Here is a 15,563-nt window from a genome sequence, read left to right as displayed (position 1 = left end):
TAATCTCTTCTTTTCGAATTAGATTAGAATTATTAGAAATATAAATTTTATTAGATTAGACATTTGCTCCAAGCAGCCCACGACAAGAATGAATTAGCTATCATGATTGCCAACGTTCTGTAGAATATGGCACCAAAAGAAGAAGAAGAAGACATTTAAATTTTAATAATACTGATCTAATTTACCTTCCGTTGTGTTTCAGGGGTGGGCGTGTACATTTCCCGGGTAGAAGAAGGCAGCATAGCAGAAAGGGCAGGTCTCAGGCCCGGAGATTCCATACTACAGGTCAATGGTATTCCGTTTACCGGGATATCGCATGAAGAAGCCTTGAAGGTGAGATGATTTGCTTTGGTTTACGTTAACTGTTGTTGTTTTAGCAGCTATAGCTGTAGCTGAAATAGAGCCAACTAGAAAACAAAAGATGGTATCTTGAAGATAACAACATGAGCTTTTCTGATCTGGTAAGGTAAAAAAAAAGCTGTCAGATTAAAGGATTTTTTAGAAGTTTGCTAGATTGGAAATGAGCGGAAATCTCGTCCCGAAATCGAAGAGAGAAGGATTGAAATGGAATCAGTCTCGAATTTTCAACACTCGAGTGTATTTCAATGTAGAACTACAATGTTGTAGAAGGCACTCACCACGTTTTCGCGTTGATCCCTAGGATTGCGTGTTTGGCAATCTTGTTTCCCTTTCTTCTTTTTAAACACGCCTTTTTCGGAGTGAAGAAATGGAGGGAAAGAAGGAAACTCATAAATTCCAGCACGAGTAAGTACTTGCAAGTGTAATTGGGTGAAACACAGAATATAAATAGGTGCATTATCTACCGTGGGGGTAGTCGTGGTATGCCATCCTCCGTCCCTGCCGGAATCGTTGTCATTTATCAAACCAGGAAGACGGGACGAAAGGTCTTGTACTCATTTTAGGTGCAAAGGTACAGTGAGAAAAAAACTAGCCTGCTGAAAGCCCAATCGAGTGACTGGGTTCCGAAACTCTAATATGGAACTCTACATGGGGAAGCTCGACTCTGGTAAACAGGAGAGGGTGGGTTCAATCTCAGCCGATGTGTGAAATTTCATACTTGGACCACAGTAATACTAGTAGTCCACAGCTGGAGTAAAGGGACTTTTCTGGAACACCCTGTATTAATTATTATCCCTATTTTTAGATAGCAAGTACTTAAGTTACTCACTGTATTTATTAATTTAATCACCCAGATTTATCTAGCTTGTGGCTGAGTGCTGTTTACTGTAAGCCATTACGAAAGTGTAGAAGTGATGTAATCTGTGACACTTCTGTCACCTTCTCTCCCTCTTTTGCTGGTCGTTTCCACTTTTTTGCCTCTTAATTTCTTTCCTTCTACCCATTTTCTCATTCTCTCGCCCTCATTTTTCTCCTCCTCTCCTCATTCTGTCACCACCTTCTCTTCCTCTCTTGCTAGTCTTTTCTTCAAATTTTCTCTCAGTTTGCCTCCCTCTTCCTTAAACTTTCTCTTATCCACACTTTTTTGCTTTTTTTCTCACTGTCTCTCATCCCCCCATTCTCGCATCTCTCCTGTCTTCTCTTGTTCTCTTCTGTTTCACATTTCGTTATTGTGACTCGGGTTTCATAATTAAAGGGCAGAGAGTGTAACGAGTTAATGCAAATTTAATGTTGTCATTATGTAGACAACAGAAAACTCGTGACGTTCTTATTGTTGAGTAATGGCGCTGGAAAAGACATAATGTACGAGCAATCTGTATTGTTTCTAATAGTTCTTCTCATAATTCGTTCGGAAAGATGTCTAAGGAGTGAGTGAATTAATAGAAAAGAACTACTCTTTTCAGCTTACTATTCAGTCAATAAGCCAGATTCTAACACATGTGGTGACATGTGACTCACTCTTCAACTCCCTAGAGGTAAAGGACTAGTCCACTGAACTGTAATCCTTTTCTATAAATAACTCACTCTTTGATGATTTTATGTTCTTTCTCTTTCTTAACTTTCTCCTTATCATGGTTGTTGGGTTCTTTTTGCTGCAATTTGATTTTAGAAGAAGAGGAAAGAGAAGGATTCGAAAAATATTCAGTCATTATCGAAAATTGAACATAACTTGAAATTTTCTTTTCTCGCTTTCATCCATTTCTTTTGATGTTAAGATCGGTACCTACTTATCCTTAGTAAACTTTTACCTGTAGCGAACTTCTGCCTGTATCTTTCAAAATGTATCGAATTAAGGTGAATATGCGGGCTTTTTGTTACATTTTCCGCAGAAATTTAGGTAAATATATTTACATACATAGGTAAGTAATATAGGTACAAATTTATATCTACATTCGATGTAGGTAGGTAGATATATTTTACTGTAGAAATGTAGATTTAGATGATAACGTCCAAAAAATGTCGAATATTATGCTCAAGGAATATTATCATTTTATGTAGTAAAGATTGTATCAGTTTATCTACCTAAATAGGCATTCGGTCCTTTGTCGAAAATTAATGGCACAAGTCTGATACTATCTTGATAACGTCCAAAAAATGTCGAATATTATGCTCAAGGAATAATATCATTTTATGTAGTAAAGATTGTATCAGTTTACCTACCTAAATAGGCATTCGGTCCTTTGTCGAAAATTAATGGCACAAGTCTGATACTATCTCCATTTTACTACATAAAAGCTGCCCTGTTTCTACAAAAGTATAACGGTAGAGGTCAGTAGGAAACCTACATAAATATTATTGTTAAGTTTTATTTAAAGTGTCCAGGATGGCGAGTAGACAGGTATACACTGTGCAGACAGCTAGGCCTATTATTTCAACAGTTTTGATAGCGGTAGGTACCTACAATCTGTGTCCACAGTCCACACATAGTCGACGGTCGATCGACGAGCTGAAACTATGTTGTCAAGGCAACGTGGATGGTTTCAGTCGACATCCATCGACGGCCGTCGACTGTGTGTGGACACAGCTTAAGAGACATCAAATGGGTGAACTCGAAATATCGCGCTCAGGGGACATTGAAAAGCGCAACCTCGTCTGTTTGCCCTTGAGAAAATAAAGATCTCTCTGGGTAGGTACCTACGTAATGTCTGACTTGTTTACATTTTTTACATTTATTCCTCTTTATCCTCTTCCTTCTTACCCTCTTCTTTCCACTTCACTTGTTATTTTGCGACTTTATTTTTCATAAAGATGATGATTGTGAAAATGACAGAGAGAAAATTAGAGCGAGAGAGAGAGGAAAAAAAATAAGAGGAAGAAATTGATGGAGAAAAAGGGAGAGAAAGGGAGGGAGGAGAAGAAAGAAGGTTGTAGTGGAGAAGGAGGGACAAGTTGATATCTGTAAATAACGAGTGGATAAATCCGCAATAGTTACGTCAATTAAAACGGGTTAACGAGTTTTTTTTTTCTTGGCGTTTAATTGTTTCAAGATGTGTTTCTTCGAGGGATAGTGGAACAAACATCACCAGTAATAACATCCATCCCCCGGTTCCAACTCTTGCTCCTTCCCCCCTCATTAAATTCGTAGATATGGGTTTGCACGCACTGCAGTATTTATTTATTGAATAGCAAAGCATTTTCACATCAAAAGCTCTTTCACCTAACCACAGATTCGCCACTGGTGACAGGAGAGTGACATTATTCATTATTATAACAGTTGGCAAGACATTTCTCTGCCTCTTTCTTTACTCCGCATTTCTCAATCCTCACTCTAGTCAGTCTCCTTGTCCCCTGATCCTTCTTCTTTCTTTCTATCTCAATCCCTCACTCCTTGGCTTTTTCTCCACCTCCAGTACTCCCACTTCTGTATCTCTCTATTCTCATTTCTTATCGCCAAGAATGGCAGTGGAAGAAGTATTAAGAAGTTCTTCATCCTCATCTTGGCAGGGAATCAATTGTGATGTAATTGCTTCCCCAGCGCCTGAATTATCCCCCAATCCGTTATTGTGAAGATGAGAAAAATGTTCCAAGGTCATCTCCCTCCTTTAGCCTGTTCCCTAATCCACTTGACTCTGATGCAGCCTCCTGTATTGTAGAGATTAGAAAGATAAACACTTACAGTGTTCCGAAAGGTACCTCCCGTTTGTGAAGATTAGATAGTAGACAGTAAGCACTTAACTACATTGATGTTTAATGTTTATACAACATTGATGTTTATGTTTAATGCTGAGCACTGTTATTTATGATCTACTTACATATGTAGATCTCGATTTTATCTACTTTACGTCCATTACATTTAGGTATCGTAACAAAATGCCCACGTTTCAGGTCTTCTAATACACTAGCGGTCTACGATTTCATAATCTCACGATTTACATAGTTAAAGGTTATTTTTCCCAAACTAACTTACAGAATACCTATCTATTAATTAAGCTTATAAAGGTGTGTCCACACATAGATGTCGACTGAACCGTCCACACTGCCTTGACAACATAGTCTTCTAATACACTAGCGGTCTACGATTTCATAATCTCACGATTTACATAGTTAAAGGTTATTTTTCCCAAACTAACTTACAGAATATATATCTATTAATTAAGCTTATAAAGGTGTGTCCACACATAGATGTCGACTGAACCGTCCACACTGCCTTGACAACATGGATTCACCTCTTCGATCGACCTTAAATGGCCTTAGATCCTGACCAGCTAAGGGCTAACTTTTAAAATAATTCATTGAACTTTCTTTCCTGTTCCCAGATGTTGAAATCTAACCGAGAACTCAGCATGACGGTGCGAAGTCCCAGTATACCCCCGCAAGCGCCTCGCAATCATCCCCTCCCCCCACCTCCTGCCTGGACAATGCGGCAAGCCTACTCCTGGATCGACCGCCAGGGGCGCCCGTGTTCCCCTCCCCTGGACTATGCCCGCTCCGTCATTCCTATGCCGCCACCGCCCCCTCCTCCACCTCGCTGGAACTATTCCGCCCGGTCTTCCAAAGATACAGTCAGAAAGGTACGTCCACATCTTCAAGAGTACTTTAGCTATTCTCTCCGCCCTTTTAAAAAGTTCCGTTCATTATACAAAGTACTTCTCAGTTCGCACTTCGCCTTACGTTTTGCTCCGAAAAAACGTTTCCCAATTTTTTGACGCACTAGAGGCGCGAAGTCGTTTGTGGAATAGGTCTCTAGTTACTCTAGTAGTTCTAGTAAGGTTAGAATTTTAGAAAGGTAAGTGAAAGTTCTTCATTCTCGTTCTCGGGAAACCCTTAGATGTTGTTAATGCGATATTTTTTCCAAGTACCAGAATTTTAGAAAGGTAAGTGAAAGTTCTTCATTCTCGTTCTCGGGAAACCCTTAGATGTTGTTAATGCGATATTTTTTCCAAGCGCATTCCCTTGTAAATTACCTTTACACCCTTTCAACAATGTGCCCCAGCTGTTTTACCGAAGCTTCAGTAAGATTTGGGGTTTTAACCTTAAGCTTTTTATAAGTTTTGAATAAGTCTGTGTCTATTCCGTCCCTCTTAAACGTTGGAAGAATTTCGCGCATTCCCTTGTAAATTACCTTTACACCCTTTCAACAATGTGCCCCAGCTGTTTTACCGAAGCTTCAGTAAGATTTGGGGTTTTAACTTTAAGCTTTTTATAAGTTTTGAATAAGTCTGTGTCTATTCCGTCCCTCTTAAACGTTGGAAGAATTTCACGAAAAGATCCCATCTATTTGTATGCGGTAAAACAATGAACTATTGATTTCAAGACTTTCGAGTCGAAAGCTTTTTAAACTTAAATAAAGCTCAGAGCTTTCATTTGAAAGGGAAATGAGGAAGTAACTTGAAACGTAAAAGCACTGCATATTTTATATGCGCAATTGGACGACGCAGGACCACACACCACTTACCCCGCGCTCCCTTCAGGACAAACATTTCTCTCGTATTCTACACATTCGAAAACATGTTTAGTGTTTCACTACCATCACATTAGGGGAAACATGAATTATTTAAAACAGTAGATTACGTCAATCCTGCTTGAGAGGTAAAAGCGTCCAGTTTGTGTTTGTGTGTTTAATTTAATTGAATATTATAATGAAACTTTGAATTTCTTACGGCAAGGTATTGTTTTGTTTGTTAAGAGATAGATATTAGGCGTTTAACTTTATTAATTTTTATTTTTCTTTTTTAACAGCGGGAAAACTCCAAATCTAAAAACTTTAATTATTTACTTATTAGTTATAACCTATTATTAGTATTTATTATTTTTTTAACAGTGGGAAAACTCCAAATCTAAAAACTTTAATTATTTACTTATTAGTTATAACCTATTATTAGTATTTATTATTTTTTTCAGTGCTCATAGGTCCGGATCTTCCAGTAGCGCGGCTCTGCAAATGGTAGAGGAGAAGGCTCGTGTGATGCTCAAGAAAAATGAGTTCACCACGCTGAGTTACTACTTGGATGAGTATGCCAACAAGCAGATGAGTGTGGAGTCCCTAGTCACTGTATTGCTTCAACTACTCAACAATCGAGATAAGGTAAGACCAGAAAAGGCTTGTGATTAGTTGTGATCGCATCGATATTAATTGAAAAGTAAAAATAAAATAGAAATGCTTTTTATTGTATTGTTTTTTTACAAAGCTTATGGTACCTGAGATCAATGTGATTTCTCGATTTCTTTTAGCCTTAAAAATGGAGAATTCACAGGATGGGGTTTACTACGCGCAAATCACAGGTACATAGATGATGTATAAGTTTTTACCGTTGTTGTTTTTTAGAGAAATATTTCATGAGTAGGACGAGGAGAAGTAACCAGCCCTTGAAGAGTAGTTATCTACAAACATTAAGATAGACAAAAATACTTGCAGTAATATGACAATGGCAACTAGTGGTTAGGTACTAGGTAGGTACATGTGATGGGTTGTCAATGTGGTTTTCATAATATATCGTGTCCAAATAATACTGTAAAGTCCCTTCACCTAATTACTAGGTCCATTTTATCTTAGGACTGGTAAGAAGCAAGAACCGGAAGACTATCGTGAGATTTCCTCTGTTTTGCAGCATACCCTCTTAATAGAAATCCGGGAAATCGTAGCTCCTGAAGATCTCAGCAAGTTTGACGAGTTGGTGTACAGGCGAGACAATGAACCTCAGAGGCATCCTACTGACCTTCCTAGGGTAAGTGAGTGCCTTTGTGGGCTTCAATTTTCAGTAGGAAATGAGTCAAGCTTAATTTATGACTTACGGTGTATTGGAGAAAGAACTAAAATTGTGTGTGAACATTACCCTATTTACTGGAATAGGATAAATCGTGGCTTACTGTTATTCTGCAATTCTGTAGCCTCAGTTATTGGTTCTTTAACACAACTTTAGGTGTAGTTAAATAGAACAAAGACCATTTGAGGGGTTTTTCGTAAGAAAGGCTCATGAGCAAAAATCACGAGCCATTTTTTACACAGAACCATTCAATAATACCCACCTACAAAATTATTATTAAAAAATTAGTGAAAAAACTGAAAATGCTTCCTTTCAGTTACCATGCCTGTAAAACCATGTAAAAAGGGGTCAAACAAATGCTGACATCAAAAATTCCAGAATAGAGCATCCATATTTATACCATAATAATTTGCTGTACATAGTGACCTTCATTATTTTACTTTAGTTTTTCCTCTTCTTTTACTGCTTCCTGCTATGCTACCGCTTTCTCTTTAGGAATTTCTATCTTCTCCATTCATTATTTGAACTCAATTTTTTCTGCTGACGCTACCATTGGGTAAACCCTCCCTGGGTTTGGCCTCCCTGGCTTTTGGGTAAACCCTCCCTGGCTTTTGGTTTTTTGGAAACTGGTTTTTTGGGTCCTAAAGTCGGTCCAAAGTTCACCCATTTCTCCCTAACCACTATGCTACCGCTTTCTCTTTAGGAATTTCTATCTTCTCCATTCATTATTTGAACTCAATTTTTTCTGCTGACGCTACCATTGGGTAAGCCCTCCCTGGGTTTGGCCTCCCTGGCTTTTGGGTAAACCCTCCCTGGCTTTTGGTTTTTTGGATTTTTTGGAAACTGGTTTTTGGGTCCTAAAGTCGGTCCAAAGTTCACCCATTTCTCCCTAACCTTTTTCAAAACATTACATAATCACAGAGCAAATTTGGTATTGAAATTTTCTGTACTTTTCCCATATCTGATTTGATGGGGTTTTCTACTTTTCAAATGTCCTAAATTGGAAACACCTAACTGCCTGAAGTAATTTATTATCAAGCCTGAGCGGCAAGAACAGTGATTGACACAATAGGTATAATATATATTTAGCTGTTTTGATTTTTGACCGTTTTTTGATTTATTATCAAGCCTGAGCGGCAAGAACAGTGATTGACACAATAGGTATAATATATATTTAGCTGTTTTGATTTTTGACCGTTTTTTTAGAGGACCTTGATTTATTTTTCAGCCTTATAAGGAACAATTTACTGAAAGTTCCGTGTTGCTATCTCCTAGTATTCATAGTGTTCAAGATTTAGTAAGTTCATCACATACATGGCTTGTACTTGATGTTGATCTATGTTGTGTGCTTCACCAATGTGTTTTGTGTTGTGTTCATAGCAATTATTGTGCTTTGAGAGAGTTACTTCTGCATTTGTGTTTTTTCTTCTAGCAACTAAGGATTTTGTGTAGGCTCTTAATATTGGTATTTGGGGGAAATGTAAGACTAGGGACGTTCCATGACTTCAAAGGTAAAAACAATTTCAAAGAGATATGATAACACTGATTTTGGGTTTTGTCATTTTTTAAAAATTAGATTTATAAAAATTAAAAAATCCCACATTTATTAGTTGTGTTGCATTCTATAGCTGCATTTTTGTTTGTTGTACTTACAGCTTTATTTTTGTTGCATGTTCTCACGTTTTGTTGTGTTGTAGAAAACTATGGTTATTATTGAAGTAAATAACTAAAGAACTAACAAAGGAGAGAGAGAGAGAGAGAGAGAGAGAGAGAGAGAGAGAGAGAGAGAGAGAGAGAGAGAGAGAGAGAAAGAAAAGGGAAGGGAAAAGGGAGAAAAACAATTACCTACCTAAATCATTTCCCTGTCAGATTTGCCATGGGTTTTGTTCCATGTAATAAGGGACTGTCAAATGATATTTAACCTTTTAATATAAATACTTACATAGGAGAGAGGGGGGGGGGGAATAAGATAAAAAAGAGGAGGAGAAAAGAAAAAAAAAAAGGGAGAGAGAGAAGAGGGGGGGGGGGGGGGGAATAAGATAAAAAAAATCCTGTGACCCGTCTAACCCCCGGGGCCAGAAAGTGAGTTTAAACTGCATTTCAGTTTAACCCTCGGTTTAAGCATAAGCAATCTGATTGGTTGAAAATAAATTTATAGCCAATCGCAAGCGTTTCTGCGCATTTTCACGTGATTCTGACGTTACAACTCTTTGAACTTTTTCATTAGAACGGCAATTAAAATTTGAATTTTCGACCTTTTAAAGTTACTTACAACTCTTTGAACTTTTTCATTAGAACGGCAATTAAAATTTGAATTTTCGACCTTTTAAAGTTACTTTTTCGGAGTTTTGACCTCGGATTCGGATTTTTCACAACTTTTTACGCAGGAATCGACCACTTAAACGGAGTTCAAACTCACTTTGTGGCCCCGGACGTAAATGTCTAAATCCAGGTTTTAACTCTCTTCATTTCTTCATCTTCCAGATAGGAGACGAAATCTTGGAGGTAAATGGCCAGTCGTTCCTGCAGATGACTCATGACGAGGCTGTGAATGAACTGAAACTCCACAAGAGAATGACCCTCACGGTACGCGATGTGGGAAAAGTGCCTCACTCCTGTACGGGATACGAACCCGAAACCTCCTGGGATGGTCATCATGGGTAAGTAAAAGTAAATACACTTTTTGGCTAAATCCCCTTTAGGGATGTTTTATTATCATCATTATTGTTATTATGCGTTTTGATAGAGAGGTCTGTAACAACGGGGGTCTTATAGTCCCGAAATCGAAGAGAGAAGTGGTGTAAAATTCCAAAATATTGTTAGTGTCGCAACTGTCGCATTCCCTTGTAAATTACCTTTACACCCTTTCAACAATGTGCCCCAGCTGTTTTACCGAAGCTTCAGTAAGATTTGGGGTTTTAACCTTAAGCTTTTTATAAGTTTTGAATAAGTCTGTGTCTATTCCGTCCCTCTTAAACGTTGGAAGAATTTCGCGAAAAGATCCCATCTATTTGTATGCGGTAAAACAATGAACTATTGATTTCAAGACTTTCGAGTCGAAAGCTTTTTAAACTTAAATAAAGCTCAGAGCTTTCATTTGAAAGGGAAATGAGGAAGTAACTTGAAACGTAAAAGCACTGCATATTTTATATGCGCAATTGGACGACGCAGGACCACACACCACTTACCCCGCGCTCCCTTCAGGACAAACATTTCTCTCGTATTCTACACATTCGAAAACATGTTTAGTGTTTCACTACCATCACATTAGGGGAAACATGAATTATTTAAAACAGTAGATTACGTCAATCCTGCTTGAGAGGTAAAAGCGTCCAGTTTGTGTTTGTGTGTTTAATTTAATTGAATATTATAATGAAACTTTGAATTTCTTACGGCAAGGTATTGTTTTGTTTGTTAAGAGATAGATATTAGGCGTTTAACTTTATTAATTTTTATTTTTCTTTTTTAACAGTGGGAAAACTCCAAATCTAAAAACTTTAATTATTTACTTATTAGTTATAACCTATTATTAGTATTTATTATTTTTTTCAGTGCTCATAGGTCCGGATCTTCCAGTAGCGCGGCTCTGCAAATGGTAGAGGAGAAGGCTCGTGTGATGCTCAAGAAAAATGAGTTCACCACGCTGAGTTACTACTTGGATGAGTATGCCAACAAGCAGATGAGTGTGGAGTCCCTAGTCACTGTATTGCTTCAACTACTCAACAATCGAGATAAGGTAAGACCAGAAAAGGCTTGTGATTAGTTGTGATCGCATCGATATTAATTGAAAAGTAAAAATAAAATAGAAATGCTTTTTATTGTATTGTTTTTTACAAAGCTTATGGTACCTGAGATCAATGTGATTTCTCGATTTCTTTTAGCCTTAAAAATTGAGAATTCATATAGGAATGCTTTCACAGGAGGGGGTTTACTACGCGCAAATCACAGGTACATAGATGATGTATAAGTTTTTACTGTTGTTGTTTTTTAGAGAAATATTTCATGAGTAGGACAAGGAGAAGTAACCAGCCCTTGAAGAGTAGTTATCTACAAACATTAAGATAGACAAAAATACTTGCAGTAACATGACAATGGCAACTAGTGGTTAGGTAGGTACATGTGATGGGTTGTCAATGTGGTTTTCATAATATATCGTGTCCAAATAATACTGTAAAGTCCCTTCACCTAATTACTAGGTCCATTTTATCTTAGGACTGGTAAGAAGCAAGAACCGGAAGACTATCGTGAGATTTCCTCTGTTTTGCAGCATACCCTCTTAATAGAAATCCGGGAAATCGTAGCTCCTGAAGATCTCAGCAAGTTTGACGAGTTGGTGTACAGGCGAGACAATGAACCTCAGAGGCATCCTACTGACCTTCCTAGGGTAAGTGAGTGCCTTTGTGGGCTTCAATTTTCAGTAGGAAATGAGTCAAGCTTAATTTATGACTTACGGTGTATTGGAGAAAGAACTAAAATTGTGTGTGAACATTACCCTATTTACTGGAATAGGATAAATCGTGATACGGTGTATTGGAGAAAGAACTAAAATTGTGTGTGAACATTACCCTATTTACTGGAATAGGATAAATCGTGGCTTACTGTTATTCTGCAATTCTGTAGCCTCAGTTATTGGTTCTTTAACACAACTTTAGGTGTAGTTAAATAGAACAAAGACCATTTGAGGGGTTTTTCGTAAGAAAGGCTCATGAGCAAAAATCACGAGCCATTTTTTACACAGAACGTGTAGTTAAATAGAACAAAGACCATTTGAGGGGTTTTTCGTAAGAAAGGCTCATGAGCAAAAATCACGAGCCATTTTTTACACAGAACCATTCAATAATACCCACCTACAAAATTATTATTAAAAAATTAGTGAAAAAACTGAAAATGCTTCCTTTCAGTTACCATGCCTGTAAAACCATGTAAAAAGGGGTCAAACAAATGCTGACATCAAAAATTCCAGAATAGAGCATCCATATTTATACCATAATAATTTGCTGTACATAGTGACCTTCATTATTTTACTTTAGTTTTTCCTCTTCTTTTACTGCTTCCTGCTATGCTACCGCTTTCTCTTTAGGAATTTCTATCTTCTCCATTCATTATTTGAACTCAATTTTTTCTGCTGACGCTACCATTGGGTAAGCCCTCCCTGGGTTTGGCCTCCCTGGCTTTTGGGTAAACCCTCCCTGGCTTTTGGTTTTTTGGATTTTTTGGAAACTGGTTTTTGGGTCCTAAAGTCGGTCCAAAGTTCACCCATTTCTCCCTAACCTTTTTCAAAACATTACATAATCACAGAGCAAATTTGGTATTGAAATTTTCTGTACTTTTCCCATATCTGATTTGATGGGGTTTTCTACTTTTCAAATGTCCTAAATTGGAAACACCTAACTGCCTGAAGTAATTTATTATCAAGCCTGAGCGGCAAGAACAGTGATTGACACAATAGGTATAATATATATTTAGCTGTTTTGATTTTTGACCGTTTTTTGAGAGGACCTTGATTTATTTTTCAGCCTTATAAGGAACAATTTACTGAAAGTTCCGTGTTGCTATCTCCTAGTATTCATAGTGTTCAAGATTTAGTAAGTTCATCACATACATGGCTTGTACTTGATGTTGATCTATGTTGTGTGCTTCACCAATGTGTTTTGTGTTGTGTTCATAGCAATTATTGTGCTTTGAGAGAGTTACTTCTGCATTTGTGTTTTTTCTTCTAGCAACTAAGGATTTTGTGTAGGCTCTTAATATTGGTATTTGGGGGAAATGTAAGACTAGGGACGTTCCATGACTTCAAAGGTAAAAACAATTTCAAAGAGATATGATAACACTGATTTTGGGTTTTGTCTATTTTTAAAAATTAGATTTATAAAAATTAAAAAATCCCACATTTATTAGTTGTGTTGCATTCTATAGCTGCATTTTTGTTTGTTGTACTTACAGCTTTCTTTTTGTTGCATGTTCACACGTTTTGTTGTGTTGTAGAAAACTATGGTTATTATTGAAGTAAATAACTAAGAACTAACATTTAACATAAGCTGGACAAAACATTTTACCTCCGGTTTTATTTTCTTTTAATTATTATTTCATTTGATCTCGATTTTAACTTTAATAGTTAATACCATCAATATTCTATTCAAGATTCCTTCAATTGATTTTCAATTGCCAATAATATTTATTCATCACTGTATTTATGACTATATTAGCATCAATAAACTTGTTGTTTGGAATTATGTTCAAATAATATTATGAGAGTCAAACTTCATGGAGTATTTAGAGATTTAGTGTTGTGGTTCTAGAGATAGAGCGATCAGTGTGTGAACTATGAAATGTGAACTGTGAATGGATCTCGTTCTTATAATATAAGATTAGCATCAATAAACTTGTTGTTTGGAATTATGTTCAAATAATATTATGAGAGTCAGACTTCATGGAGTATTTAGAGATTTCCAACGAAAGGATTTTGTAGACATAAACACACCAACATAAAAAAATAACAATTTGTTTCACCAGTAAAAGGTTACAATGGGTAATAATCTTTCCTTTGCATTTTTAAATAACAATATATAATACATAACATATTTTTTGACGTCTAGATACTGAGGTACCTACATACGTGTTTAACTAAAGTTTTCCCTTGATTTTTTTCTGTGCTGTTTATTTTTCCGTTTCCATTTCACTGTGATGGTGGTTTTGTGCCCATACTTGACTTTTCCATAGGTACTCTGGCAAGTCCTCAGGTTTGATATTTTCAAATCGCTTGCTATTAATTCTATGTGTGATATCTGAACCATATGTCTTATTCTTCTTCTTTTGTTTCTCCTGATCTTTCATTTGTCTTTCCAAAGACATTCTATACTTTATTTCAGAACATATCTTTTTTAAAGTGTCTTCCTTTTCTTTACAATCATCAGAATTGTTGAATTTATCCTTAATGCCTTCATAATAGTAATTTCTTTTCTTTTCATTATTTCTTTGTTCCTCTAACCACTTTTCTCGAGCATTTTTATAAGCTTTAACTTGTTCCATCTCGGCGATTTTCTTTAGAATAGCTGTATTTAATTCGGGTCCATAATTAGATTTAGTGTGTTTGTATTCAAAGAGAGTTCTCTTTTGTTCAGCAAGATTTTTCTCTCTCGCACATTTCATTTGTGCGTCCAGGCGTTGCTTTTGTTTCAAACACTGCAAACCCACTCTGTAGATATCTTCTTCTAGTGGTGTGTCATCAATGTGTTCAGCAGTGTCGTCTAGCCTAGTATCTTCCATTTCATTGTACCTTTTCAATTCACTTTGAGCATTATTCACTACATTAATGTCATTCTCTTTGCGCCGTATATCCAACATATCCCTTACATATTTCTTGTATAATTTTTCAATATTAATAGCCGAGTCTTTCTTACTGAGAACGTATTTCTCTACTGGTACCATTTTATTTTTGTTGATTTCTTCTTCTCTTATTATAGCATTCTCCTTTATCTTCTTTAGCAAATCTTCTCGATGTTTTATGTTTGATTTCCGTCTTTCATCTTCCATACATTTCAGATTCAATAAGAATGACTGTCTGTCTTTCTCTTGTATTTCATCAAACCTTCTGTTCTCATTCTCAATAGCCTTTTTGAATTGAGATTTCTTTAGCAAATCTTCTCGATGTTTTATGTTTGATTTCCGTCTTTCATCTTCCATACATTTCAGATTCAATAAGAATGACTGTCTGTCTTTTTCTTGTATTTCATCAAACCTTCTGTTCTCATTCTCAATAGCCTTTTTGAATTGAGATTTCCGCTCAAGTTGTTCATCCAACCCTTTCTTCCAGTTTGTTGCTTTTGAAATATGGTTTGTAACTTCTCCATTGTAAAATACTTTTCTGCTTTCTTTAGGATTATCAAGAACTTTAGTACCTTTTTTCAAAACAATTTTGTAAGGCTTCTTTTGAGGAGTACTACTACGTTCTGATTTTAATGTTGATGTTTTCTTCTCATCTGAACTTTTAAGATTTTCGAATTCTCTTTTAGTTAACAATAAGTTATTATAGGAAGTCTTTTTGTTGTCAGGAATCAGTAATCTACGAGCTGTATTATCCGAATTCAACACATAAGTATAGGATTTGTCATTGAACATTTTGCCTGGTGTTCTTTAAAGCATTTCTTGAAAGTTAAAAATCTAATAACTGCTCTCCAGTATTATTGATCGATTAAGACGAAATTTTGGTTAGGAGTTTATTAACTGGTTGGCTGGTTTATTCTTCCAACTAATCTCCATCCTTGATCTAAGCTTTCAAAGGTCTAATTTTTCACTTGACCCTAATATTTACCACACTGTAGATATTATTCTGTATGTGAAATTACGTGGAGATGTAACACTCTCAGCACATTTCCCTGTTTCTGAATGATAATAACAAGTGTGTTATGTGACAATAGCGTCCTCTTCCATCCAACCTGA

General features: G+C 36.5%; 2 protein-coding genes across 2 annotated transcripts in view; one reads left to right on the top strand and one right to left on the bottom strand.

Annotated features, from left to right (window-relative positions):
- The window catches only part of LOC103524914, a 116,749-nt gene that overhangs the window by 38,409 nt on the left and 62,777 nt on the right, over nt 1-15,563 (top strand). Inside the window, exons 6-9 of the mRNA XM_026820184.1 lie at nt 9,609-9,784; nt 10,677-10,860; nt 11,392-11,508; nt 12,641-12,709. Coding sequence (XP_026675985.1) covers nt 9,609-9,784; nt 10,677-10,860; nt 11,392-11,508; nt 12,641-12,709 — 546 coding nt within the window. The remainder of the gene's footprint in view (nt 1-9,608; nt 9,785-10,676; nt 10,861-11,391; nt 11,509-12,640; nt 12,710-15,563) is intronic.
- Nucleotides 13,515-15,372, bottom strand: LOC113465567. Its single transcript, XM_026820187.1, has 2 exons — nt 14,886-15,372; nt 13,515-14,735 (listed from the first exon to the last, which is right to left on the bottom strand). The coding sequence occupies exons 1-2, from the start codon at nt 15,240-15,242 to the stop codon at nt 13,782-13,784; spliced, it is 1,311 nt and encodes a 436-aa protein (XP_026675988.1). The 5' UTR covers nt 15,243-15,372; the 3' UTR covers nt 13,515-13,781.

The sequence above is a fragment of the Diaphorina citri genome, unplaced genomic scaffold, assembly GCF_000475195.1.
Source record: "Diaphorina citri unplaced genomic scaffold, Diaci psyllid genome assembly version 1.1 scaffold125, whole genome shotgun sequence".
NCBI classification, from domain to species: domain Eukaryota; kingdom Metazoa; phylum Arthropoda; class Insecta; order Hemiptera; family Psyllidae; genus Diaphorina; species Diaphorina citri.
Note: the sequence above shows the minus strand (reverse complement) of the source record. Positions and strands in the feature narration are given on the sequence as shown.